The 26907-nt window shown below is 43.9% G+C and overlaps 1 protein-coding gene across 11 annotated transcripts in view; it reads right to left on the bottom strand.

The window, feature by feature from the left end:
• zmp:0000001168 (signal-induced proliferation-associated protein 1) overlaps nt 1-24665 on the bottom strand; it is a 33765-nt gene extending 9100 nt beyond the window's left edge. For 7 of the 11 annotated variants that reach the window (XM_018691742.2, XM_018691744.2, XM_018691743.2 and 4 more), the window contains exons 1-10: nt 23414-23783; nt 6501-8112; nt 6093-6217; nt 5803-5991; nt 4647-4821; nt 4192-4295; nt 2958-3115; nt 1888-2494; nt 1521-1795; nt 351-755 (exon numbers count right to left, since the gene is read on the bottom strand). In XM_018691742.2, coding sequence (XP_018547258.1) covers nt 351-755; nt 1521-1795; nt 1888-2494; nt 2958-3115; nt 4192-4295; nt 4647-4821; nt 5803-5991; nt 6093-6217; nt 6501-7614 — 3152 coding nt within the window. In that variant the 5' untranslated portion in view covers nt 7615-8112; nt 23414-23783. Of the gene's footprint in view, nt 1-350; nt 756-1520; nt 1796-1887; nt 2495-2957; nt 3116-4191; nt 4296-4646; nt 4822-5802; nt 5992-6092; nt 6218-6500; nt 8113-8798; nt 9379-11902; nt 12064-23413; nt 23785-24496 lie in introns of those variants that run through there. The other 4 variants (XM_051078827.1, XM_018691739.2, XM_018691741.2 and 1 more) reach the window with 4 other exon arrangements.
• Nucleotides 24666-26907: the final 2242 nt, after the last annotated feature.

The following is a 26907-nucleotide window of genomic DNA, read 5'->3' as shown; positions in this document are numbered from 1 at the left end:
GCACTTATATCTAAGTAGATTTCACATGTAAAACATAATTCAGATATTACTGCATTAAGGTAACACAATCCAGCGAAGGAGAGTGACAGAATGATTGGTGTCCTTTGTCTTTGCCTCATCCTTTGCTGAGAAAGTGACGCACTAACTCTGAGATTTAATTGTGATGCGTCAGCTTCAGTTTGAGGTTATTTTCAGCCATGTAGGATAAGCTGATGGTCTATGGAGGTCTGGGGATACATGATTACATCCAGCAAAGCAGCATTTCTTCTTGTTTTTTCTCTGTAATGCTTCACACATGACAGGTTATGACAGCTTCAATGAACAGCAGCGTTAGGCCTAGTAACACTCACCCATCACATGTATCCTTGTAGGATGGCTGCCTCTCCAAAGAGAAGCTGCGTGTGAGCTGCGAGGCGCTGCCCTCCTGGCTCTGATTGGCCGGCTGGTCCTGCAGAGAAGTGGCCCGTAACAAAGGTAAGCTGGGTGGCGTGAGGAGGGAGTCATGGCTTCTCTCGCTTTGCCCTTTACCACGCGACCACTCCTCGCCCTCCTCGGCCTCAGCCTGCACCTCTGTTGCGTCCGCTTCGCCGACCCCACCCGCCCGCAGCTCGTCCTCCTTCGCCTCCTCCTTCTCCTCATCCTCCTCCTCCTCCTCTTCTTCCCTCTCATCCAGCACCCAGGCCTCTCCCGACTGATCTTCGCCAGGCTTGCACTCTGCGTCTTTGATGGCTTTCTGGTACAGCTCAGAGAAACTTCTGCAGAACATAAAACAACACACTTGGTAAGAAGAAAACCATTGCGCCTCTCTTTTCCATCCAGCCTCTTATTTCACCATTGAGTCATAAATTAATCTAGAGGACAAAAACAAAGATAAAATGGGAAAAAAGCGCTATATTTGTCTAAGCTTCTATTACATTCCTTTGAAATCACAGAGCGTCTGCTTCTTATCACAAATTATGACATCTTTGTGACAATTTGTGCTTTGTTGTCACAGAACAAGCATTTCAGGACTGAAATATAAATAAACCAGGGGGGTTCTCTGAGGATGCTTTTGCTGCCAGCTTTGGAAATGTTGCTTCCTTTTACTGAGAGCTGCAGAGGTGCCCAGTTTAATATTGGTTTCATTTATTTGAACAATTCTGTCTGTCTGTCAGCCGAAAGGAAGGCGTACTGGTGACAGCGGGACAGCCTGTGCCAGCGTGATTAAAGCCCATTAGAGGGATTGATTGGTTGTTAGCCAGCTGATGTGACACTGACCGCAGGCCGCCATCAGCAGCAGAATGAGCTGTGACCCCAGAGTGGCACCTCTCTTTGTTTTTCTGACTTGTCCTACTAACCCCCTCCTCCTTATATGTTGTCAACCTCTCTCTCACCCCCTCACTGGGACTACTCTTCACTCTCTGCAGCTTGCTTTATACCCATGAGCCACTTGTCTAGTCTCACCCTGTGTCCGTTGACCCAAACGTGGCCTCGTTAGTGTTCTCTCCCTCCCTCCCCCTTCTATCTGCAGTCTCACCCACCTGCGAGGCTTGCCATTCTCATCCGGCGGGATGACAGTGATGTGGATCTTGTGCGCAGTGCGTAGCAGTCTGGTCCTCTCCTCAGGGCTCAGGTGAACCAGTGAGTGTCCGCACAGCCGCACCACGCGGGCCCAGAGCTGCAGGCCTCCGCTCTCAGCGTAGCAGAACCTCTGCAGCTCCGTCACAAAGCCTTCCTCGTTCATCAGGAAACCGGGCTGGCCGACTCCGTCACGCAGGGGGGTGACCTCCAGCGCCTCGCAGCCCCGTGTAACCAGCTGCAGATGTGCAGAGAATGATGAATGATGAAGGATTCAGAGAGACATAAACCACTCACTGCAAAATTTCATATCAGGCCACAATCACGCACCTCTAGCCTCTGCACAACCTCTCGTATATCCTCCGCCTGACTCTCCATCACGCTGATAGACACAGACTCCCCACGCTCATAGAAGATATCCAAGCAAGGTCCCCCCTCCTTAGTCTCAATCACTGCTTTCCAGCCAATGACATCTCGGCAGGAGCAGTTAAACACCACCCGGCGTGTGCACCTCTCAATGAGCACCACCGACTCGGCCGACACCCCGAGCAGACAGGGGAGCCTGTGCTCTCCTGCCTCCCCTTCTTCTCCGCTGCAGACCATCACGGCCCACACCAGCGCCCCAGCACTGTGCAGCTCGGCACCTTTGGCGCCCTTCAGCTTGTCTTTGCGCTTGCCTCCCAGAGAGAGCAAGGGGAACTTGGTGGAGGAGTCAATGGGCGTCGTGGTCACGTAGTTTTCGGCCAGGTCCTTCAGGTATTCCTGCCGCGTGCGGGTGGCCATGGAGCGGAACTTCTCTGATTTCTCCGCTGCGTTTTCAGCGTTCACTGCCTTCGCCAGGAGGAAGTCTCTGAAGGCAGGCGAGCGAGGGAATCGGGCGCCCTTGGGGAACAACGGGCCAAACAATGGGATGTCTTTAGAGCGTGTCACAGCCACCCTGAGAGGGAGAGACAAAAAAGAGGAATGACAGTGTAAGAGAGAGGGTGCGCATACAGCGGAAACATTCGATCTGTGTCTTGTTTTCGGTGCTAGAGAGCATTCTGTGGGGCTCTCCAGAATTACAAACATTTACACTGAATCTGCTGCAGTGGTGCACAGATGACTGTTTCCCCCTGAGCTGCACCACTACCACTATGATGTAAGATAACAGTGTACACAGTACTACTAACAGTGTTTACAGTAATTTACATACATATCATGAATGATATGATGAGCAAAATCTTCTGTGAACTATTTGTGTTTCCTTACAGCTCAGATCTTTTCATAACTTATTTTATTTCACTACCTACAAAGAAACAAAAACTTAAAATTCATAATTCATTACCTCAACAGATTTCAGCCTGTAAAAGAAGGGACATCAATAAAAAGGGGACAGTGTAACAGATGGGATCAAATCACACCTGTAGTAGGTGTTGTCGGTGCAGGGCTCATGAACCTGAACGATGATGAAGACGTGTTGGAAATGGGAGCGGATGGACTTCGGAGTGAAGGGCAGCGCGCCCGGCTCCTGGAAAACGATTGTCACGATGTCGTTTCCAATGTGTCGCTTCCTCAGCAGCTGAAACAAAGACACACAGAGAATTTTATTGAAGAAGCAGATCAAAGTCATAGTTAAAAAAAACAAAACAAAACAAAACAAAAAAACAACTAAGAAGGGAACAAGCCTTATCTCACTGGAACAGTTTGCCTTTACATGTCAAGAATCTACAAAAACAGGTTTTAAGAAACAACTAGACAGATTACTCCTGCGAAATAACTTGCATCTTCACATGGACCGTTGATGTTAATGTTTTACCAATCAACCCATTTAAATTGTGCCATTCTAATGTTTTGTATACATCTGGTTTTGAATTTCATTGCTGGGTGCAGTGGTGATGTTGTGGCTACAGTATCTACTGTATGCAGTTTAAGTGTAATCATTTGTTGGTTATATTTACTTTCATTCAATACAGACCCCAGGGGAAGTAGCTATTGCCAAGGTAACAAGAAGTGGAGATCCAAATAAACACTGCAAGAATTAAAGCTGTTAATTAAAATAAAAATTAACTTTAAGATAACTTTGCACATCCATGATCATGCTGTTGCTATCGCTGTCAGCAGGACTCAGTATTCAAAAATATTGAAGTCAATCTTGTAAATTCGAGTTCAATTATTATGCCAATTAATGAAAAACTAAAGATTAAAGTGGAACCTCAGGGCTTTGTCACTACTTTTGTTTTATTTAAACCTTTAATCTACATCAGTACATTGCGTCCAGTTTCTTTGTAAATGACAGGAAACAGGCTTAAAGCATAGACTGCACATAAAGAAGTGACAGACAGCCGAACGGGAAGGCTGCCTGAGAGGCAACAGTGAATACGTCCATGGTGGGAGTGAACACTGGGGGGCAGGATTTTTATGTCATGCTTGTTGCAGAGCACAGAGACTTTTTCTAAAGCGTTTACCAAAGCATGACAGTCTGAACAGAGATGGGTAATGACGGGATGTACCGACACTGATGTAATTTTAAAGAATAGAGGTGAAACATCTGAGAAAATTGACCGCCAAGAGATGAACCTGGTCATGGAGAAACACACAAGGCAAGGAAAAGGAAGTCATTTGTCATGGCCTTTGTTATATTTGGGTTTATTTTACCTGTTGTGTGTTGTTGGCTGTGTAGGGCAGCATGGTGGACACATGAAACATAATCTCATAGTCCTGGTAGCGCGTGTAGAGGGAATGTGTCCCAGTTGAGTCCGCTGCACAAGTACAAGACACAGAAACACACACACACACAGACAGACACACACCACACAAAGAGACAGACAGGTAGAGATTGAGCAGAATCAGTCAATGTCTCTGAATGAAAACTCAAACTGTCACAGTCAGGGTGAAATCTGCGCTATTCTCCGCTGCTCACTGAAGGGAAAACAGCTGGGAGATAATCAGCAGTGACTATGCTTATTTGCAGGCATTACTCAGATTACATGTGGCTAGATAGGAGTTATCTTAGGCTCTCAGTGGCGCACTGATGCCCTTCGGATAATGGCCCTGCGACAAGGTGAGATGCAGCCAATAGATTGGGGTGTGGTGCATGTTTTTCAGCTCACTCTTGTTGTCCAGCTGGGCTCTGTATTTCTCCCAGCCCTTGAGCCGCACCCGCTCCCCGAGCAGATCCAGGAACTCCTCAAACGCTGGCCCGGAGCTCTCGTTGTTGTACATGTCTTCCTCTGAGCTCTGCCCTGCCCGGCAGTACATCACCCCGACCTTTCGCTGGAAATTCAGCTATATCAGAAGACGGAGAAGCAAAGAGTTTAGAATTATCCTCACCACACTTAACCATCTCTTCATTCAAACTACCAAGACTTTTCACATAATGGAGTGTCCTCATCATTTGACATCTTACTTTACAGCTCAAAAAGCACATTTATGTAGAAAAATGCTACACACCTACGCAGTTTATATTACATTATTGACCCTGTGAATCCCTTTCAGCCTTCAAAGCTCAGGCTGCTCAATGTTTCACACACAGAGAGACAGTTTATTTTTCATTTCTGAACTAGTCAAACCTCAGGGCTGGCGCCAGAGCCTGTCTGTCGTGGGTGACTTTAAATGTTCAGCAGCATTTGCAATGCAATCATGAAAATAATGTTTCTATTCATGTAATAGGGCTCATCTCATTTTATAAGTTTAATCTCGGTTAATTTTTGTTTGTCAGACAAAATAAGCAACTTGAGGACAGCAGTTTGTGTTGACTATGGGAGAATATGTGACAAACAACTGCCATAATGCTGAACATTTAAAAATATATATTGAAAATGTGATGGACATTATCATATCAAAGTAATTTGAATTGCAATTAAATTTATTTTTGGTGTGTAAATAACATTAAAAAAAATGTCAATTAGTTCCCACTAAAAGGCACAGTAGATAACAAAGACCAAGAGGTGTAGCTGTAGGTGAAGCTACAGCTACAGGCATCAAAAGGTAACATCAGACAGGATCATTAGCTGCAGTCCTACATGGTGAGTGAACAGGCAGAAGAGTAACTGCACTTTGTCACCTAAACACACCTGATTGATCACTGAGGACAGCAGATAATAGATGTAGACTTTTTAATAGACTACTTAGAACGTGTCAAGACTCTGGATACTCTGGTTAAAAAAAAGGCTTTCTGATGCTATTTGACACTATCCAATGTCCTGAAAAGCTCTCTGTCTGGCACAGGCAGCAGTCTTTAGCGTCAGCAGACGTATCCTTACTCACCCCCTGTTCGTCCAGCTTCAGCAGAGTGTCCCGGACCTTGGGGGAGTTTGAGGCCAAGCGGAGGCAGTGCAGGTTCAGCTCAGGCATGATGAACTCCAGCAGTCTCTTGGGAGACAAGCCCCTGGGGGTCGTGTGACGAGCAGCAGAGGGTACCGACTCCTCCAAGATGGAGCCTCGCAGCGTCTTCATCTGAGGAGAGGGTTCACATTCAGCACATCCGATCAGATCAATTTTACACACACTGAACCCCTGAATAGAGCTCAGAGGAGAGGAAAAAAGCGCCGCTTTACCTCTGTGGTGCGAAAGATGATTCTGTAATTGTACTGAGCTCCGCTGGTCCCTTCTTTCTCCTCTCGACGGAAACTGATGGCCACTGGACCGAGGCGGTCGTCCATGCCGAAGAAATTCTGATGTTCTGTAATGAAACAGTCACATAAATACAACTGTGAGGGAGGATGGAAGTGCTCCCCCCTCCCTCATAATTCTTGCACAGTCTCTAAATAATTAGAGGAGAAATCAGAGAAATTTTTTGCCTTGATAAAGAAATGTGATTGAATGTGAATGAACAGCAGAACAGCGTACTTCCACTTTTTGTTTGGTTAGATTGTGATTGATTTTTATCACTGTGATATTATTCTCTACATTAACTGGTAAAAACAGAAACAGTAAAAATGAAAGTTGACATGTACTACACGTACCTTTCATGTAGAAATATTTGCGATAGTAATGAGCTCCCAGATCTGCATGCTCTATAAAGTAGTTGCTCTTGCCCTGCTGTTGGACGTGACTCTCTCTGGGCTCCTCCAGGACCGACACTGCATCATTGGGGGTTCGCAGGCTCGACCAGAGCCCCCGCCGGCCTTGGGATCGACCCAGGCCCACCTGCTCTTCTCCCCCCGTCTCGTTGCGGAAGTGGGGACAGCTGAGCAGGAGCTCGTTGTCATTGCCGTCCCCTTCGTCCAGCAGCAGAGACTGCTCGGGGTCGTCAGCGTTCCCCCCATTGCCTGCCCCACCCTGCGCAGGTGAGGAGGGGGTGGCCTGGGAGAGCGGGCGCAGCTGGGAGGCGGCCGAAGCCCCTGAGGTGATGTTCTTTTTCCGCCCGATGCTGTCTCTGTTGGTGGCTGCCTCGGTGAGGTCGAACAGGATGCTCTGAACGTCGTAGTGGGCAAAGCTCCTCACCCAGGCTCCGCCCCCGATGTTGTCATACGGACCTGGTTGAGGGATCTGAGGGGGCCCGGGTTTGGACTTCTTACTTAGACCTTCAGGCTTCGGCGGTTTGGCGGGTTTTGGGGAGTCCCCAGTGGAAGCAGACAGGCCCCGAAAGAATCCATCGGGTTCTGGAGGGTTGCCCTGCAGTCCTAAAAGCAGGAAAGGGTCTTTGAAGCGGAGGGCATTTGGACTCAGGGGCCCCTGGTCGTCTGTGCTCGGCTCCTGAGCTTGAGTCTGTCTCTCCAGTGAGGACAGGCTGCCGTATTCCCTGTGTAGCAGCACACCTGAGTCACCCTGAGCCCCCACGCCCGCCTTCTCCCCGCCTGCCCGCACGGCTTTCCCCCCCGCCTTCCCGGAGGAGTCCAGGTCTCCTAGGGTAACATCGCTGTTACTCCTCTGCATGATGTGGCCCCGGCCCACTGACCTCAGGTTCAGCCCCACGCGGCTCGGAGTGAGGCTGTCACCGTCGGTTCCATCACCATCCCTCCTGGGCGGCCACTCCACTACGCCCGCTTCCCGTTTGGGGTCAAAGCTGACGGTGGCAATAGGTGGCCGCACATTCTGCCGCCGAAACTTGCGGATGAAGAGGTCATCTGACTGCATGGTGTCTCCAGTCCAGAGCTTTCTGCTCTCCCAGTTAAATTTCTGTCCTGGTCTCTATGGTGCTGGTGTGAAATGGGAGCGATGTGCACGAAGATGAACACCCCTCTGAGTGACAGCAACAAATCTCATTCACACCACTTAAGATGGTTGAACTTCTTGGACTTTCATAGATGCCCCTGTGAGGTGCCACACTTTGTTTCCACACGTCAGCAAGTTCTTGAGTGTAAATGAAAAAGACAGAGAGGAATATTCGGCTGTTTCTCGTCGTGGGAGAGGCGGGGGGGGTCCGTGCAGGTGTGTAGATGTGTATTTTGGTGGTACGCCAGTTGCGGGATGCTCCTTCCTGTGGAGTGAGGATGTAGGGATCATCACTGGTGCCCGATTCTCTGTCCTCTGTGTAGAAGAGGTTCTGTCTGTATCAGCCTTTCTAACATGGCATCCATTCGTCTGCACTCTTCAGTGCCTGCAGCTTCCCTTTTGGTCTCGTCCACTGGCCACCTGTGCAGAAAAAAAAGAGAAAGAAATGTCTTTTTTAACATCTTTCTCATTCACCCACACTGCTATTATCTTAATCGACAGTTTTATATTCAACCCATAGCGGCTTGTCAGTGAGTGCTCAGAAACACTTTATGGAGAAGAATGGCTTTGATAAACAAGTACTGAATTCCAGCAGTAAAGCAGCAAGCAGGTCTGACGTGTGTTTTATTGTTGAGTAATGCCTTGTACCTCTGTTTTCTTTCATTATTATTCTTTCCTTTACAGACTTTCCGTTCCAAAGTTTCCCTAAATAGTTCCATAGCAGACTTAATACTCACCACATCCACCCTGCACATGCTCACAATAGACAGTATTAACACAGGGGAGGGGGCCTTCCTGACTTACTGACATTGTGCCAATATACAACAGAAATAAGTGTAAACTGTCTCTCACCCTTACATACACAACGCTCACACACAAACAACACAGTTTTGTCATCTACTCCTGCACCAATAACAACAGAAACATTAACAACTATCTAGTGTTTCAGAGTAGCTGTTCAGACCTTTTTAAATTCACTAAGCCAGTGAAGAGGTTAAGAGCAATTTAAAGTCAAGAGCTTTGTGCTAAAGGGCACGAAGTGGCCTGCTTCCCTTTTTTCAAAATCCTAATACAATTCATCGTTTTAAGTTCTGATCACAACTTACCAGCAAAGTGGATTTTGTTTCAGGTACAGATCAGCCAGTTTCTGTCATCACGGCTCCCTGATGTCCTATCTTTGACCAAACTGACGTCAATCAACTCAAGCTGAAACCTTTTGTCGCTCTCAAAAAGGTACGAGGCTTCTTCCTGTCTGGCTTTTTGACATGCATCTCCTCTCTCGTGCTTGCAGCCTGAAGAGCAGGTGCAGTGGTGCAGAGCTGCTACCAGAAAAGCTAGCCAGCTTGCGCATGCACACACACAGACACACATGAACACACACACACACTCTTACGCACATACACACGACATACAAATGCTATAGAGAGAAGTGAGGAAGTCACAAGAAATCTTGTGTTTTCCTTCCTTGCCCGCTCTCACACTCTCTTCATTTCATCACAGTGAGAGAATATAGCAGCAGAAAAGCTGTAAACTTAATATGGAAGTTGCGTACAATCAGATGTTGTCGACAGTTTAAATGGTGTGTCAAGATATGCTAATGACTGCCAAGGTGTAAACATGCACTTATATCATCTAGAAGACGTTCGGTGACACTTAGAGGTGCTCTTCCTCTTACCAGGAAGCATCACTGAATACAGATCAAGCCAGTTTGTTAATAATAATACTGACGTCTGCTCCCCAAGAGGAGAAAAAAAGGTCTGTATTAGGCTTTGTAACATGCTATTGTTTAGCATTGTTTGATGCAGCATTTGATCACTTTCAGCATTGTCTTCTGTGCCTGTTTTCTCATTACAGTCAGTAACAGTGGAGTTGTACACACTGCAGAAAACAACAGCCAGCCAATTTTTTTGTTTTGGAGGGCTAAAAAATGTATGAGGGCTTTTGTTGTATATAGACTATCTATTATGTTTAATCTGAAGCATTAACTTTTCTTTGAAGTAACAACAGCTTCAGCTGTGTGACATATTAATATTTCAAAATCTCCATAGAATGGGACAACATGAAAATGTTGTCGGGCGACACAATAGCCTGATCCTGAGATAATTTACTTCCCACTGGCCAGTATCATCATTTCAGACAATCATGTTGCAACTTAAACTATTACTAAAGAATAACATGCATTTTAGTTGGGTGGTGTGATTCTGCTCGTGTAATGCACCGAAAACAAGCCGACACAGACAGTCCCTGAGCTCACAATTCCCCTAGGAGAGCTTGAGATACGCATCATTTGAGGAAAGTTATCACATTAAAACCTATATTAAAGCGGGAAGAAGGCAGGATGTGCATTTATGTATGCAGGGCCTAGTCAGGATCTTAGAAATACTGAAGTCATGAGTCCAAATTCGCCCAGTACAAGCCCACCAAGATGTCAAAAATGTAATTTGTTATGACAACGGTTATTTTCTGTACATATGCACATAAGCAGACGGGTGTTAAGTATAAAGGTACACGCACACACACATATGTTTGACTTGTGGAGTGTACATTTGTGCTTTTATATGGGTACAAAGGGGAATATACAGCTTTTTTCTGTCTACTTATTGTTTGTTTTCTGTCTCTGAATGTTAAAAACATTGCGATGAGGATTGGTTATGCTATATAAGATGCATAACTGTACCACTGTTACAAATAAAAAAAGCCTTCTCTGCAATACCAGAAATGTAACTCTGAAGAAAGAATATAACTCATTATTATCTATTTATTTTATTTTATTGGCTCTGAGTGGTGAATCAGAATCACTACATGCAGATAGAATGAGCGTCAAATGTTTATATGGACAGCTTCAAATTCTTTAGTGATACAGGGATGCTGCAGAAGTGGGCAGCTCAAGACATTTCCAGCCACATGTGGTTTCCTATCTGACACACAAGCACTGGTTCATATAAAGCAGCCTTTATGCAGCATCTATATGGAGCCAGGGCTGCTGACATTAAGACCCTGCTCATGTTTCTTTCTGGGAAACCTCAAACAATCTCAAACATCATTACACATGTGCACACAAATGGTGTTTGTCTACGCCTAGGTGCAGCATCATCTGCATGTTTCACAATGCCTTGAAAAAATGCGAGCAATCAATTTTCTCTGCTGTCTCAAAGCGGGAGTGTAGATTATTGGCAGCAGGGTTCTTATTTTTTTTGTGCGTGAAAAATCACAGATTGCCTTCATGTTGTTCCAACAACAAACTGAACTTCCAGGGTCGACTAGAAACACTCCTGCTCTCCACCAACACAGCGAGGGTTGAGCTTGGACCCTTATCACTCACCGCTTTTGTACAAATCACATATTCCTGAGCTTCTTAAGACCCCAACCTATGAATCAGTCCTTGTTTCCATAGTAACCGGTCTGGTGCCACCCTCTCTCTCAATGTGGTATCCAATCCACCAGTGTTTCATAATAACCCTGTTTACTCAGAAGAAGAAATGGTTTCATTTTTGTTAAATGGGCCCACGTCTGTGTCAGTGACCTTGGTCGAGAGATCATCTTGTCATGATTTAACTGCTTGCTTTTAAAACACAGGATCATGGTGGCTGACAGAAGCATTTTAAGTTCCTTTATATCTCAGCTCTTGACTACCAGATATAGATACTGTATAGATGGTGCATGCATAGCTCTAATTCGGTTCAGTGGCCACAGGATGAAGGTGGTAGACAAATATAAAAGCAGCAATCTGTACAGAGGGAAAATGCAATTTGTTTGATACCAATGATGTTAACTGACAAAAGATATTTTAGTTCCCAATTAGTTCCTGTGTGTCCTCAGTGCGGTGGCCTGATCAAAAAAGGACCTAACACACTAAACTACTGTTACCTACAGGAAACTGAGAGAGAAATATTCTCAGTTGTTGCTGTTTTTGAGGTTCTTGATTAATCAGGACAGAAATTGAACACAGATTTCAAGAGGAACAGCAGAGAACTTGGATCACCAAGTCATCTGCATGATTCACATCTACAAAATCTCTGGAGTATTTCATCTATCTAGTACTGTATTATTCCGTTATCTTTCATCCGTGTTTACCACTGTGTGAGGGTAATAAATTAATTTCCTTTTGAATCACAATCAAGAAAAGGAACAGGAAACGGTACTATCTGAAATAGTTTCATTCATAAAGAAAGGAGCCAAACGTTCAAAAGCAAGACAGTCATTTTCCTACCATTTCCAGTGTCTGACATGTCCAATCAAATCTTCATTTGGTCCATATAATTTATTACCAACCCTCTCAAAAGTGACCTCTCTTTGAATGGAAACTGTCCTCTTTCTGGGTTACTGCTATAGAGAAGTGTCAGATATACCTTTCGTAGAAGTGCGAAGTGAAGAGGAACTGAAGTGTTTTGTCCCTGCCCCCTCAAGTTTCCCATCGCTCATAATTTCAGCAAATTACAAATGCATAAGCCTGACAATTTCAATGTCAATGCACTGTACATCCTCTAAACACAAAACCAGTGAAGCGCCATCATTTAAACAACAACCTCTGGATCCTACAAAAAAAACCACATAAATTATTGATGAACAGCTTAATGTTTTCCCAGGATATTTCTAGCTGAACAATCTTACGAGTTTATATCAATCTGGCTTAAACGAAACCCTAATATGGTCATAAATGGATCATTTTGTAACTGAGTGGTAATAAAAAAGAACTTAAGGATATTATGAGGGCTTGGGACAATAAACAGCAACAGAAAGCTCCTCTTTCAAAAGCTTTCAGTGCAGTTGATTGTGCTCCGATTGTAAACGTGCTTGGCTTCTTGTCTGTTGATGCTGCATCTCACTGGTTTAAAAATTGTTTCCAGAACAGGAAACAACATCACAGCTACTAATTCTTAAAGTCTGTGTTCAACCTGGACGGCACGCTGAACTAGAACGGTCATGTACTAAATATGAGGCCTCAGACTGAAGAAGATTAACACTGAGACTTTACTGTGGTGTAGTTTCATTGCTTTCTTACATAATAAAGCCAGAACACAAAACGGCAGGTCACTGTCCATGCAGAGATCACTGGTACTGAAATGATTTCAAGCTCATGTTCTCCATCAACTATCCTTTCTCTCGCATAAATAAGCAAATACCCGATACAGTTACAGTTGAATGCACTCGCCCACATCCACAGTGCACACACATTTCTCCGTGTCAGTCGGTGCATGAGATGATGGAAAGCGTGTGTGACCCCTGATGCTCCCTGAGCCACAGCTCCACCACCACGTCAACAGAAACTTGACCCTCCACTGGGCTGGTTAGCAAGAGCAACTTAAACACTTTGTATTAAATGGCTTTAAAGAGGAATTGCTGACTTTTTTGCATGACTTATATCTCCATGATCTAGGTTGTATTGCCATTAACATTTCACTAATATTTTCATGTCATCTGTGGTCAACAATCTAAAGAAAAACCTCACTCTGTCACTCATCACAATGATCTAATTATGGATCATATCTCTGAGAGCTCATTAGTTTGCAGACAGTGTTGTCTGTGCGGTGCTATTCAAGTGCTGCATCTTTCAAAAATAATAATTAGAATAAAAGTTCCTTTGTTTTTCTCATCTGCCACAGGATCAGTCCGGTAGGGATGACCCAGACATGCAGCCGATGCTCTCCAGGATTTTTTTTTTTTTTAAGATTTGGAGACTCCACTGAGACCATTGGGAGGCTGCTGCTCTCTGTGGATCCCCTCACATTAACAGAGCCAGTCTCTGTACCAGACAAACTCAATAATGCATGTAGACAGCAGTGTTTAATCCTGCATCTCAGAACTTAAAACTCAGCCAGTGGACAGTAATGATCTCAGCATTGCGCTTGCATGCTCTTGATAATCTAGACTTTATTTTAGCGCTGAGCTCCTGTGTCCATCACATGTAATGACAGTGTAGGGCTCTTGATGTTGTCGCATCACCAAAGATTTAAAGATCTGCCTGAAACCTTTGGAGCAGAAAATGAAATGTGAAATGACACAGTGGAGCAGCATAATTTGATCTGCTTTTAAGGATTATATCTCTTTGCTCGGACAACATTACTTTGTCCTCTTTGCACCAGATTCACTTTGAAGGGTCCCTGACTTTCCAGGGTGTAGGTTGGATTTAACTGACAACAGTAAATGAGGTCCACTTCCATGTTAAGCCCAGGACAAGGTTAATGGGCCTCTGGTGTACAGGACACAAACTGAAGTCAGAGAAGAGCCGTATTAAACACGCAGCATTTTGGGGAAGTCATGGCCGCTTGACTTATTTTGCACCCGCTCGTGCAAGTCTGCGTCCTGTGAAACAGGAAGAGATGACTGACTCTTGAACCCTGAGAGGATGGGTGTCGTCATCGTTTCTACTCAACACTTCCACACCTATGGCAGACCAGCTGCCACTCCACAGCATGAATGAGCAAGTTATTTTGCTCCCTGCCAGTAACTGAGTTCAACCTGAACTCGGCTCACGCGCTTTTCGTCTTAATTAATGTCGCAGTGGTGGTGCGGTCATTCGTAGTATTTAATGGCAAACGAGAGATCGCATCCTGATATACTGTAGAGGCAATCGAGATTTGATCCGTTTTCCCTTCAGGTGAAGCTGTGGAAAGCGGCTTAACAGCTTAGCGGCAATTAGATGTGATCAGCGACAAAAGTTGGGTTCCTACTGCAGCCTTATCAACATCGTCACATCACTCTGTCAAGTTGCAGCAACTGTTTAGATTTGCAACACATTTTCTGTCAAAAAAAGAAGACCTAAGTTGTGAAACACACCGCATGCCTACACATATTATGCAAGCAGTCTTTGAAAGCAGCAGATTGTTTTGACACATGACACTGAAATGATACATAAAGATGGAGAAACTAGCACTAACGCCAACACCCGGCAACATGCAGGCTAATGCACTTGAGTGAATATTTCTTTTAGCTCAGGCGTCTTTTTAGTAAAGTCCAGCTTCACAGTGTTGAGGTGAGCTGCTCGGGTGTCACTGTCCATCCTCATAGTTAAAAGCCGCCTTGCCGATTCCTTAACCACAAGGTCTAAATCAACTCCCTAATAGTGATTGATTTGGGGAAATTTAAAGCCAGACTCAGTCTCACACTCATTATTGATCCCTCTCAATCCTGTTACATTTGAGATCAGGTTGCATCCCCTGCTTTTGCTGCTGAATATGTGGCTCTAAACTGAGCTGGCTGCAACACTTTTTAAGAGACTAAATGTGTATTAATGTGGCTGGATCCAATTCAAAAAATGAGTTAATTCTAATGCCCAACACTTGCTCTAGGCATCCTCAATCTTCCCCCACCACCACCACCACCACCACTCCCCCTCCCCTTCACCACACTGCGGACAGTGAACTGGGCCAAGTCCAGAGGCTGCTAAGTGGATAGCACTGCAGCACTCTCTCTCTCTCTTTTTTTTTTTTTTTGTAATGTGTTTTATCTCCCTTTTTCATTCAAACAGTTTGCAAACGTCAGTCTGAGCTATTGGTCCCCAAAGACACATAAGCCAAGCATCCCTGGCACCTGGTGCTCAATGGGCCGCCTAAAAAAAAAAAAAAAAAAAAAAAAAAAAACCTGTCAAGATGGCAGGAAAAAGAGCAGGTTTTTTGAAGAATTCTGCGATTATTGTGAGCAATATGTTGCAGTGACAGAGACTGGCGGTCTTGCCAGTGAGTATGACCATAACCCACAGCTTGATCCTGTCACTGGTAATCATTCATTTCCATCGCTGTGCAAGCAATGCTCCACACATTTTTTTGCCTTAAACATTATGCATGTATCATCACTAGTGCAGAGATTGTAGCTTTTTGAATTCTTGCTCTAATAATGTTTTCACGGCACTTCAAGGTGATGCTGACAGATAACAGAAGAGCAGATGCATTTAAAGAAATTGTTGACTTCACATATGACGGCTGAAGCACTGCAACACAGAAAATATGGAGCAATCACTACACCTGTACCCCTTTAGTTTTCTCTTGTCAGTTACTTTACCGCACACTGATGCTAATTGGATATCTTAACGCGTTGACAATGGGTTTTTCCCACCAAACATGTTTTGCGCGCTGCCTTTAAAACAATGTCTTGTCCTATTTAAAAACAGGGGGCATGATTAGCTCCAGAAAGTCTGCAGAGGAAAATATTTCAACTAGTGGAAATGTTAAATGCCTTTTCTTGCAAAAGGACCAATCAGGAAAAAAGCGTTAGTAAAATGCCGTCTTTGTCTCCATCAGCCCTGCTGTATAGCACTCTTGTTATGGTTGTATGTGGAGGTCAAACCTCCCCCCCTGGGCTCCGCAGTAGGATAAAGCATCATATCCACACAATCAAATAACTTTAATTTCAAGGAGAGCTGCCCTCAAAAATTGAAAATAAGTCTTCTGCCTAATGCACTATTAATGAGGCTGGGCGAAAGGGGGCGAGGGTTACCAAGATGTTAATTATTCATTGGTTGGTCGCTCCCTTGTCCACTCTTGAACCGTCGGGGATGCACATAGACACACACACAAACTGGAGCTGATTTGTTATGATGGATGTCTAAGTCTGCGTCTGGCTTCTTTGCACACGCATGTGTCACGTCTTACAGTAAATCGACATGGCTAACGTCATCAAACATGTTCTTTCAGTGGCATCTGGTCCAGTTTCAGTTCTTTTTTTGAGCTGTTTTTGTAAGGAAATGAGGTTATACTAAGAAAAGAAGCTGCTAATGTGTAGAAGAGTCGCGCACTGTCATTGGAAGTCAGAGCAATGAATCTGATTTTTCACAAATCAGTGCATGTAGACATTGTTTTACTTTTTCCTAAAAACAGATAGATAATGAGTGTACCTCCTTCTCCAATACATGAAAAGAGGAAGCATGCTCAGAAAAGCTCCTTCTATAGTATTGTCCATATTAAAACCTAACTTCCTCTTGTAATAAATAGCACAACCTAAAACTGATGCACCGTCAGATACAGTTTGAAGCACTATTGTTTTTAAGATAAGCTACGTGCAGCTCTGCCACAGTAAAAGTACCTAACTCACGCTATTGTTTGACATGTTATTTGCCATGACATCAACACTGTGTGCTGGCAGAGCACTGCCACTTCCTGTGTATCTGAAAATACACCTTGTGGCGGGCGATGTGTGTGACGGAGGGGCGGGCCGAGAGATTTGAGGCGTAAACGTGAGAGATGGGTTGAGCACATGAGTGTGTCTTTGTGTGCCTTTGCTGACTTGATAAAAAAGTGTCCAAGCATTAAAGATGTGGTGGGCTGTCCACACATTGACAGGAAGGAGCAGCTGTCTCTCTCGGCGACCGCCCTGTATGTGTATGTGTGTGGGCGTGTGTGACAGGGAAAAGAACTGACCCTCAGCTTCATGACTGTATCTATTATGTTGAGCTCAACGGTTCACTGTTACTCCTCCGTCATCTGTGTGAGCAGCTCAAACTCAGAGGAAAAGAGATTGCCCAATGTTGCTTTAATAGCTCTCTGAACTGCTACCCTACCTCATCTACTTTCAGAGGAAGAGACGCCAACCTCCTCCGCTTCCTCACTGTCCCTATTGTCCTCTGAAATGTAGCTGAGTGCCCATGAAATGGCTGCAGAGCCAACAGTGCCCAAACTCATCCCCAATTCCTCAGCTGAAAATCTTTATGGGAGCAAATCCCCGAAAGCTGTCTTCACTTACTCTCAATAAGGGTTGCTTATGACTTGAGGGTATACAGCAGCGAGGAAAGGCCACCTCTAAATGGTCGCCATCAAACTTACAAGCTACACTAGTTTAGTCTCTGTCCATTATGATCTCAGTGGACACAAATTGCGATCATTATTTGGAGAAATAGACTACTGTCGCTTGTTGACTTTCACAGCACAGGCATCAGGAGAGTCAGCAATCAGCGGCCCTTTCTGCTTTTCTATTGGTCTACACACACCGTTAACATAGAAATCAAGGCCTACCCTAGTTGGAGGGGAAATTACAACTGTTACCGGGGGAGTTTCTGTATGTAGTGATTTTTGTTATTAGTATTTCTTTCCCCTTTTTTCTCTTTCTTTTCATCTCTATTCATTCTTTTTTTCCAATGTAAAACTTACTAATAATGAACAAATGCTACAATTTGAATGTCATCCTCTGTAAGCAAGGGTAAATCTACATTATGCAGTCTTGCAATAAAGTATAAAACATGTTGGAGAGGAGGTGGGTAGCCGTAGTGTGGTGTTGGACATTTATCATGTAGCTAGTTATAAATAATAAAATCAAATAAAAATGATCAATATCACAATGTGAAAACATATTTTTGGGGGTTTGCTGCACACCTTTACATTGCAGGCAAGCACTTGCTGTTGTTTACAGCCTCTCTCCTGCCTGGCAGACTTGGTGTCATTTACACCAGCGGCTCTGCACCTTCTGACCTACATAAAAATGAGCAGCTCATGCACCAATATGCTAACCACGGTGATGCAGGTAGCAGCTGATTCAGTGATGCTATGCGTGCAGGCTATGTTCTTAAGAAGGGACAGGCTCTGTGCGACTGTGGTTTTACAGTGTGAATGAAAACACATAGTGTGTCACCAAGAGACTGCTATGTATCCTGTGAATTACTTGTGAGCTTTAATGCTCACATGAAATGATTCACTGAGCCATTACAGACGGAGCCTGCTCAATTTGAAAGTTTATCAGCATTTGCCTGGAGCCAGCATTATTATTTCTGCTGCTAATTTCTTCCTTTCACTAAGGTATAAAATTGACACATAACTGCTCTGACTGCAAGGCACATATTTGTGTCGCATTAATTAAAATGACCAAGAATGAGGGGAAAGTGTGGCAGAACTTAATTTCAAAGCAAACGTGAGACACCCCCTCCAGCCCTCTTCCCTTCTATGCACCCGAGGTCACATCTCGCAGTCAGTTTCCTGTGCGCGGTTGCTGTTTGGCCCTGTAAGGGTAGACAGACAATGCAGCACAAGGAAAGGTATCTGGTGAAACTGCTCTCACTTCTTTATTAGCCATGCTTTTTACATGTAAATGAAACAGTTTAGGTTGCAACTTCCTCCCCGTAGCCTTGTGAGAACAAAGACACCCTTTAGTTGGAAGCAAACATACTGATAATCGCTATTATTTCATGCATTAGCCTGAGAATAGAACAGTCTTCATGTGGGTATTTTTATACTCCTCTCAGCGCAGGATGTTTTCTGCCTTTTTGATTTTTACCCACCAAGTATGGTGATGAAGTGACGTGGTGTGAACATGAATAGTTGGTCCTGGTCGGCTTTCAGTGGCTCCAAATACCCTTGAGTGCACTTCTCCTGTAATAGCAACGAGAACAATGACAAGGAGCCACTGCACCGCTTAATGGTTTAATGTATGTATGACATAACTGAGAGAGACATTGTGATTAGGGACAATAAGCGCCAATATTTTTACGAAAAGAGGCATTTTACAACACGCGAACATGGAATTTGAGAAGTTAAGGGATTTTTATTCATGTGGGTTGTCTGAATATAACAGTATAGTAAAGTATTCACAGCAGATGCTTACATAAATATGTCTCATGAAGAGAGCAGCTTCCACATATTTTAGGACTATTACATCAGGGTTTGGTTGTTAGAAATGCCTGGCTCAGTTTCTCTTTCTCTCTCTCCATAGAAGGAACAATGATTATACTACAAATATTACAACATCATTTATTTAAACAGGTCTTAAACACTATTCATCAACCATGATTATGTTCTTTGTGCTTGAAGCACCTATTTCCTTGTTCATCCTTGACCTTGTATTTGAATGGCCCGATGGATTTTGTGAGGGGTTTCAAAAGGGATATTAAGGACTATTATTTGCATGTAAAATTTTAAAAATCACACAGTGTATGTTGCAATTTTTTTTTTAAACATTTCAAAATCCAAAGTCTTCAAATGCTGCATTTCAGAGAGATAATAGTGACTCTGTAGCTAGTGAGAATTGACTCCTCAAATGATACATCACTGAATATTTGTCATACTAATTTATCTGTGCAATTCTACTTTGTCCGAGTGAGTCATTTTCTTTTCATTTATTCTTCTCCTTTTTAACCGTGCAAAGTACTACACAGCTACAAAAGGGCAACGGCCTCGGACAAAACCAATGAGGCCTGATCTCCCATTAAGACTGCTGGCCAACAGGGGCCAGGTGACAACCAAGCACAAGCTAAGAGGATCCACCCAGTGGCTTACGCTGCCGGCATCCTGCCATCCGATGAGAGGAAGGCTCCGCCTGTCCAACTGCCTTACTTGCTGAGCCCCCCACAGGGAGCCTGCCGGGGTGTAGCCATGCAAAATGGCTCCAAATGAGAGGAATGATATGATGCTGACTCAGAGCAGAACGCAAAATCTGCCTGGTAACCTTGCAACATCTTCATCTGAGTGCAAAAACAGATCAAAGTCACATCGCTCATATATCTAATCTAGATTTTGGACACATTGTTGTTCAAATGTACCATACCAGGACCTTCTTGTACGGTGCAGCACAAACTAAGAGCACCTTCAGAAAGAACAGTTTAGTAGTCTGCAATTTTGCTCTTATTGTCAAACGAAAACTGCTGATTGTTGACTGTTGTCAGCTATTTGCTGAAGCGAATGCTCCGTGGATGGGAAGTAATTTTGGGAGTCACAGTATCAATCTGTACAGAAAGAGGACAAACAACGTGAGCTAAAGTTTAAATCCTGGCAGACAAACGGCTTCAGAAGATATTAGTCTGGATCTACTGGGCCTGACAGTGACTCAATCGAATTGCGCAACTGAGTGATGTTGCTAACAAACTGTCATCATCATTATTCAGCGCAAAGCACACGAAGGTTATTCACTTCTGCACCTGCATTTACAAAAGGCCACGATAACACAGCTGTAGCTGTATCTTTTTATGATTTGGTTTCACAGCAATGTTGATGGTTTCTGATGTAAGAGGTTATTTTAATGGCACTACCTCTCTGCTGGACAATACGGACTGACAACTACAGCTGAATCCACAGCATGACACGCATGTATACAGTCAAGCTCTCTTGGCTCTTGTTTGGTGCAGGAAATAAAAGTAGGCCGATCGATTCAAGAGTCTCCTCTGACTCTGCTCCCCTCCTACTCAACTTGGAATAGTACGTGTCCCACAGAGGAAACCTCTCCCAGGAAAAGACACCCAGAGGTTGTAAATTATTGTTCTTAAAAAAAAAACTGAACCCTTGCACATGGATGCTATTTTTTGGACATGGACCATCTGTGACCTTGGACAACAAAAAACTGGATTTGCTCTGAGTTTCACAAATTGAACATATCAAATAATTCAATACACTCATGGAGAAACTTCATGAGGACTGAACATCAAGCGTCAAGTGTGTCTAGAACAGATCAGACTCCAAAATGCACTCAAATCCTGGAAGTCACAGTGTCCAATCTGGTACTGAAACGATTAGTCAATTCATGAGTTCCAACAATTTTGATAATTGATTAATTGCTAAAGTAATTTATCGAGCCAAACATTCTCCGTATCTATCCTGTCAAATGTGATGAGTCTCTGATTGTCTTGATTTTCTATAACAGTAAACTGAATATCTCCAGGACAAAATGGATGTGAATATGTCAATTTGTGCTCTGTGACATAATGATTTTTCACTATTTTCCAATATCAGCCAAACACTTAATTGAGAAAATAATCATCATAAACACATTAATCAAAAATTTAAATAGCTGTTGTTCTTCAGCCCTAATCAAAATGCCTCTCATCACATACAATTGTCATACACGTAACAGCTGGAAGTGATTCGATTACAGACAATAATGAAAACCAAGTGACACTAACTGCTGAACTACTTTACCAATGAAGTAAATTTCCATCAGTTTGGCTAAGAAAACATGTCATACGGAGAGAGGGCAATTAATAAAGCATTTTTAGCAAAAAAGAAATCTAACATTGTTACAAGTGTTTTTGGAAATAGCAAAGAAAATTATAGACCATGGTCCTCCACAGAGGATTCAGATATTGTGGTATTAGTAGGCTTCGAAATTAAATTTTGGTTCTGTGCACCTGCTCTATCAAATAACACACACACACACACACACACACACACACACACACACACACTCTGAATTTAGGGAACTGCATTTTTAGGTTTTTTAAAAGTTTGACTGTTTGAACATTGCCACAAACTGAGGATTTTGCCATTTTAATATAGGTGTATACTATAAAAGCAGCGCAGTGAGGGGAAGCAGAATAAAAAGTCGATAGCAGCTGATTTGAGGACGAACAGGCTCGGCACTGTTAGCACCATTATGTCATGCGGACATACTTATCGTTTACTACAATAAAAGTAAAACAAGGTGAATTTTCAAACATACAGGCACCTAACAACCCTTCATTCAAAGTTGACCCTGATGTAAAAACATCACACCCCACAGCCAGTCTGGCCAGGAACACAAACACAATGCCATGAAGTCACATTCAGCCACCACACGTCCTTCCCTCCATCATGTCAAGTCAAACTGCATTTTATCGTGTCAAACGCTAATGTCAACCACAGTGAATACCACATTGTATGAGGAACCATGCGGCTCAATGTAAATTAAATGGCCCGTCCTTTGAGTGCACTGGCTTATGTAAGCTGCTGCTGCTTGTCTCCCTCTTTGCCCCCCCCCCACCATCACCACCACACACACCCCAGCCTCCATCCCCACCCCCCTCCAGCTCTCCATCCCTGCCTTTCTCTCCTCTCAGCAGCCTTATCCAGCCCCTGAAACCCAAACATCTCGTAAACACACAGCCCCATCACAAATTAGAGTGTTGGGGGCGGGGGGGGGGTTGAGGAGAGAAAGGAAAGGATGGGGGCCCTGACTCCCGCATCCCTCATTTTCTCTGCCACCTTGAAAACAACACCCCAATTCCATCATTGTCTGTGCACATCACATGCAGTGGTTGTTACAATCCTCTTTATCCACACAAATCCTCCATGCAACCCCCCCCCCTTACTGATGGCTTTTTTTAGTCTTTGAAAAATATGTATCTAAAATAAATCCTGCTCCTCTTTTTGTTCCTGCATCCCCTTTCCCTCTGTCTCTCTTTCATTCTCTCAGTGTCCCTCCATCCATCCACCACCCCCCACCCCCCTCTCCTCCCCTCCCCTCCCTCCACCTTGCCCTCATCTCTGAGTCCTGCAGCCACAAGCGCTCCTACAGTGAGGTTCCTTGGTGGCTTCTTGACAATGTCATAACACTGTTTTTAAGACAATCCTGCCCGGGTTGGAGAGTGCACAATGGAGAGAGACAGGAAAGATGATTTGGGGGGGGGGGTGTCGGGAGAGATGAGGAGGGGAGATGGTGGAGGAGGAGGGGGGAAGGCCCGGGATGAAATGCGACAAAGGTTGCGAGCTGGATTTAAACCTACAATGTTGCGTGTAAATGGTATATGTGGGGCACCTCAGCAAGCTGTGTAAAATGCATTTTTAAAGAGCTGACAACAAGACAATGGCCACAGAGGCAGAGAGAGGGCGAGCTGTATGATGATATGATAATGCCAAGCCATTATTTCACATCCTCTATTGCTCTCATACATTGTCTCTGATTGGATTGTGTGAGCATATGCATGCCTGTACAGAGGTATGTGGCACATACGGCGCGCAGATCCGTCCATCTGAATTCATTATCATCAGAAAGAGGACACAGGGGAAGCTGGAATGTGAAATTCTCCGTAATCTAAACGCAGAAAGAAAAGGCTTACCTCCACATTTCAGCTCTGCTCGACCCTGCCTTGTTTCATCCTGTTCCTCTCTGCCGACTCCCTCCCCTTCTCTCCCCATGACAGCATTTTTCTGCTATCTATCTCCACGGTGAGGCTCTTTCTGCTCCTCCTTCAGTTCCCCCTTGTCTGCCGTTCTCTTCCTCTCTCCAAAAATAAAATGAAACGGCGCCCGGCGCTCACACACAAACACACACTTCCCGATCTCTGTGTCTACCGGCTCCTCTATTCTCTTGCTAAAGTCAAGAGGCAGGTTGATTTGTGCTGTCCTCCTCCCTCTTTCTCCCTCTCGCGCTGATTCTATTCCATTCACATCACACTAAAGCCAACCCCCTCTTTCTCCTCCTCCCTCTCTCTCTCTCTCTCTCTCTCTCTCTCTCTCACATGCACACACAGCTTTACACGGCCTCTCTCTCCTCCCCCCTCCTAGGCTCCTTGTCAGGGAGAGAGAAAGAGAGAGAGGTTGAGGCAGCGACGGTCAGCAGTGGCCAGGCTCTCTGTGTCTTAAACAGAAATTCAAAAATGCTTCACTGGCAAAAGGCGTGAATTTAAAAATTTACTGAATCAAATGCTCGAGATTCTCATATAACACAGTGACACGCACAAGCAGAAATGTGGCAGAGTAGATGCTGATGCAATGTTGTATCAATGCACAGTGTGTCCTCATGTCTCAGTCTTTCTTTTATTCAAACTAACCTCTTTGCTAGATTAATATATTGATGGAAGGAGGGACTTGTAATACAAAACACATTCATTTAAAGTCTCTTTCTGTTGCGCCAAAACTGACATTTCTGCACAGGGGAGATAAAGGCTCAAAAGCAGACCCAGGGGGCAAAGGTGAAAATGGTCGCGTATGTGTGTTTGTGTGTGACAGTCTGTTTATTTGTAGAGACCTCTGTGTACTCCCCAAACGTAACCAGTGTGGGGCCGAGACCATAACAAACAATCAACCTGCTTAAGAACAATGAGAGCGCAGGAGGATAACAACACAGCTTGCCTTTTCCTTCCCCATTAGCCACTGCACTATGTTAAAAAACACACACACGCACAAACACATACACATACCTGTAAATTTGGATAAATCATGTAATGATGCTTAGAGAGAAGATGAATCATGCTGCTTAACCTCCTCTGCAGCACAGCAAAGTGTCCGGCACCATCCCCCTAATTACTGGACGGAGTCTCGTCCTGGCCATACCATATGGCCGTGTGTGTTACCAGGTCAGCAGCTCTGGTCTGGGGTTGGGGGCGGGGGAGGAGGGAGAGAAGAGGCCTGCGTTGTTGGTAATGTGTCTTGGAGAGATAAGGAAAATAAAAACAGAGGCACGAGTTGATAGTAGTTGAACAGTTTTTCCTAAAAACAACCGTACCTCAGCGTGCGCGTTCGTCAGCGGTCAGGAGGTGTTTTTTGGAGTTGGCTGCTCCCTCCAGCATTCAGCGTTGCTTTTAATCTGAGGGATGAGTCCAAGAAAATACAAATGTTTAACTATTCATTACCTCACATACAGGTGAATTAGAAATTTTCAAATACTCAGACCAGGCAAGATGACAACGTGGTGTCTGGTGAACTTACTTATATCTATGTGACTTCTATCTATATATAGTTTTCAGTGTTGGGCCATAATTTGTGATGGCCTGAGCTTTCCAGACTCTTGGTCACACCAGAGGTCATTCTGGGAGCGAAAAAGCCCTGCGACGATCAGTGCTACAGTGACACCATGTGGAAAAGTTCCACATAAGACCACTAACATGCTGGTTACAGCTCTGAAGTGAAACACACGTCTTTCGAAAGTTGTATGACATCTTAGCTATCACACAAACACAGGCTGGTGACATACAGTTTGAAACAATGACAGAAAATGAGCATAAACATTTAAAAAAATCCGGCCAAATATGCTATATTCTTTAATTTCTAGTGCTGATTTATATCATAGATCCTTAGTAATATTAATGGACCATCTTCAGTACTCTAAGCCAACTATTTGTGCAGTGGATACAACTCAATAATTGTGCACATTAAGGCTGCAACTAACATTACCAATGAATTGATTCATCAATTGAATTGATTATTTTGTCAATTAAATGGCCATCACTGCTTCCTAGGATCCACCCTAACATGCTCAAATTGCTTTTTTTGTCCAACCAACTGTCCAAAATAAAATGTTGGTGTAACATATCAGATGTCATCATCGTATAAGAAGCTGAAACCAGAGAATATTTGGAGTTTTAGCTTGAAAAGTGACTTAAACAGTGAATTCGTTACTTGCTGATTCATTTTCTGTTGATAGCCTAATCAGTAAATTAACGTATTGTTTCAGCTCATGTGTAATATTTTCTACGTGAGTTTTAATCAGGGCACCTGAATCCAGAAATAAATAATATAAAGTCCTTGGATCTGAGAAGTCCAGATAATACAGAATTTGCCAGCAGTCAGTCAGGAATCAGGGTGAGGAAATGTAGTGGAGCTCAGGAAGACGGCCCAAATGAGTAATGTGGCGAGGATATTAGATTAGTGTGAAATTCCTCTCTGTCCTCATGGGGACTGGTGTGGCTCTGCCAGGTGCAGAGAGAAAATGGGTGTGATGTGATGTTGGGAGAGGCTTCACCAGTGTTTCAGTGGAACTGCTGAGGAAACGTGTTGATTCAAACAGAAAGATTTTACTTTTCGTGCAGAAACGGTGGGGTGATACTAATAAACTTTTACCCATCATGTGATTAAAGGGTGTAATAGATCAGTGCAAACCGTCACCTCTTCGCCTACCTTTCCCTGTTCAGCTGTAAAGGCGCGGGTCAAGAGCAGCGGTGAAGTACTCTAGGAAAAAGTACAGTTATCTTACACATGCGGCAGCTCCTTTAGGCTACCTCCACAGTTCAGCATCATGTTTTTAGTTATTTAATCTTGTAGCTTGGGTTACCAAATTTGATCCACTGCTGGCGTCCATTTGTTGTTCAGATTAACTCGGTCCAGTAATAGAATCACAATGCTCAGGCTGCACTGTTGCATTTTTCTTTAAACAATCATCCCTCATGCCTAAATTTAGCCTGTGGTTTGAACTTTGGTAATGCAATTTTTGCACACAAGGACGGACATTTGTAATGCCGCCCCCTGGTGGACACACTCTATACTAACTCTGAAATTAAGACATACACAGGACTAATGTGAGGCCACATTTGACGTTATAAGTTCTTAGCCCAAACAAACCTCTGCACATCTAATATTAGCAGTCATGTGACACTACAGGCAAACTCCGCAGGTATCTATATTAACTGTTGTGTTGACTTCAGGGACCTCTACAGTAATGTAAGTGCCATGAAGCTTCACCAGTGTTTAAACTTTTTGAAATCAAAAACTACTGTGTACTGAAGGGGGAAAGGCTCACTTTTCAAGTCACACATTAAAAATGTTTTAGGGTTTGTTTTTTTTTTTATCAATTCAACAAGCTTTTCATATCAAATGTTCAAATCATACTCTCAAC

Source organism: Lates calcarifer, linkage group LG20 (genome assembly GCF_001640805.2).
Source record: "Lates calcarifer isolate ASB-BC8 linkage group LG20, TLL_Latcal_v3, whole genome shotgun sequence".
Taxonomy (NCBI): domain Eukaryota; kingdom Metazoa; phylum Chordata; class Actinopteri; family Centropomidae; genus Lates; species Lates calcarifer.
Note: the sequence above shows the minus strand (reverse complement) of the source record. Positions and strands in the feature narration are given on the sequence as shown.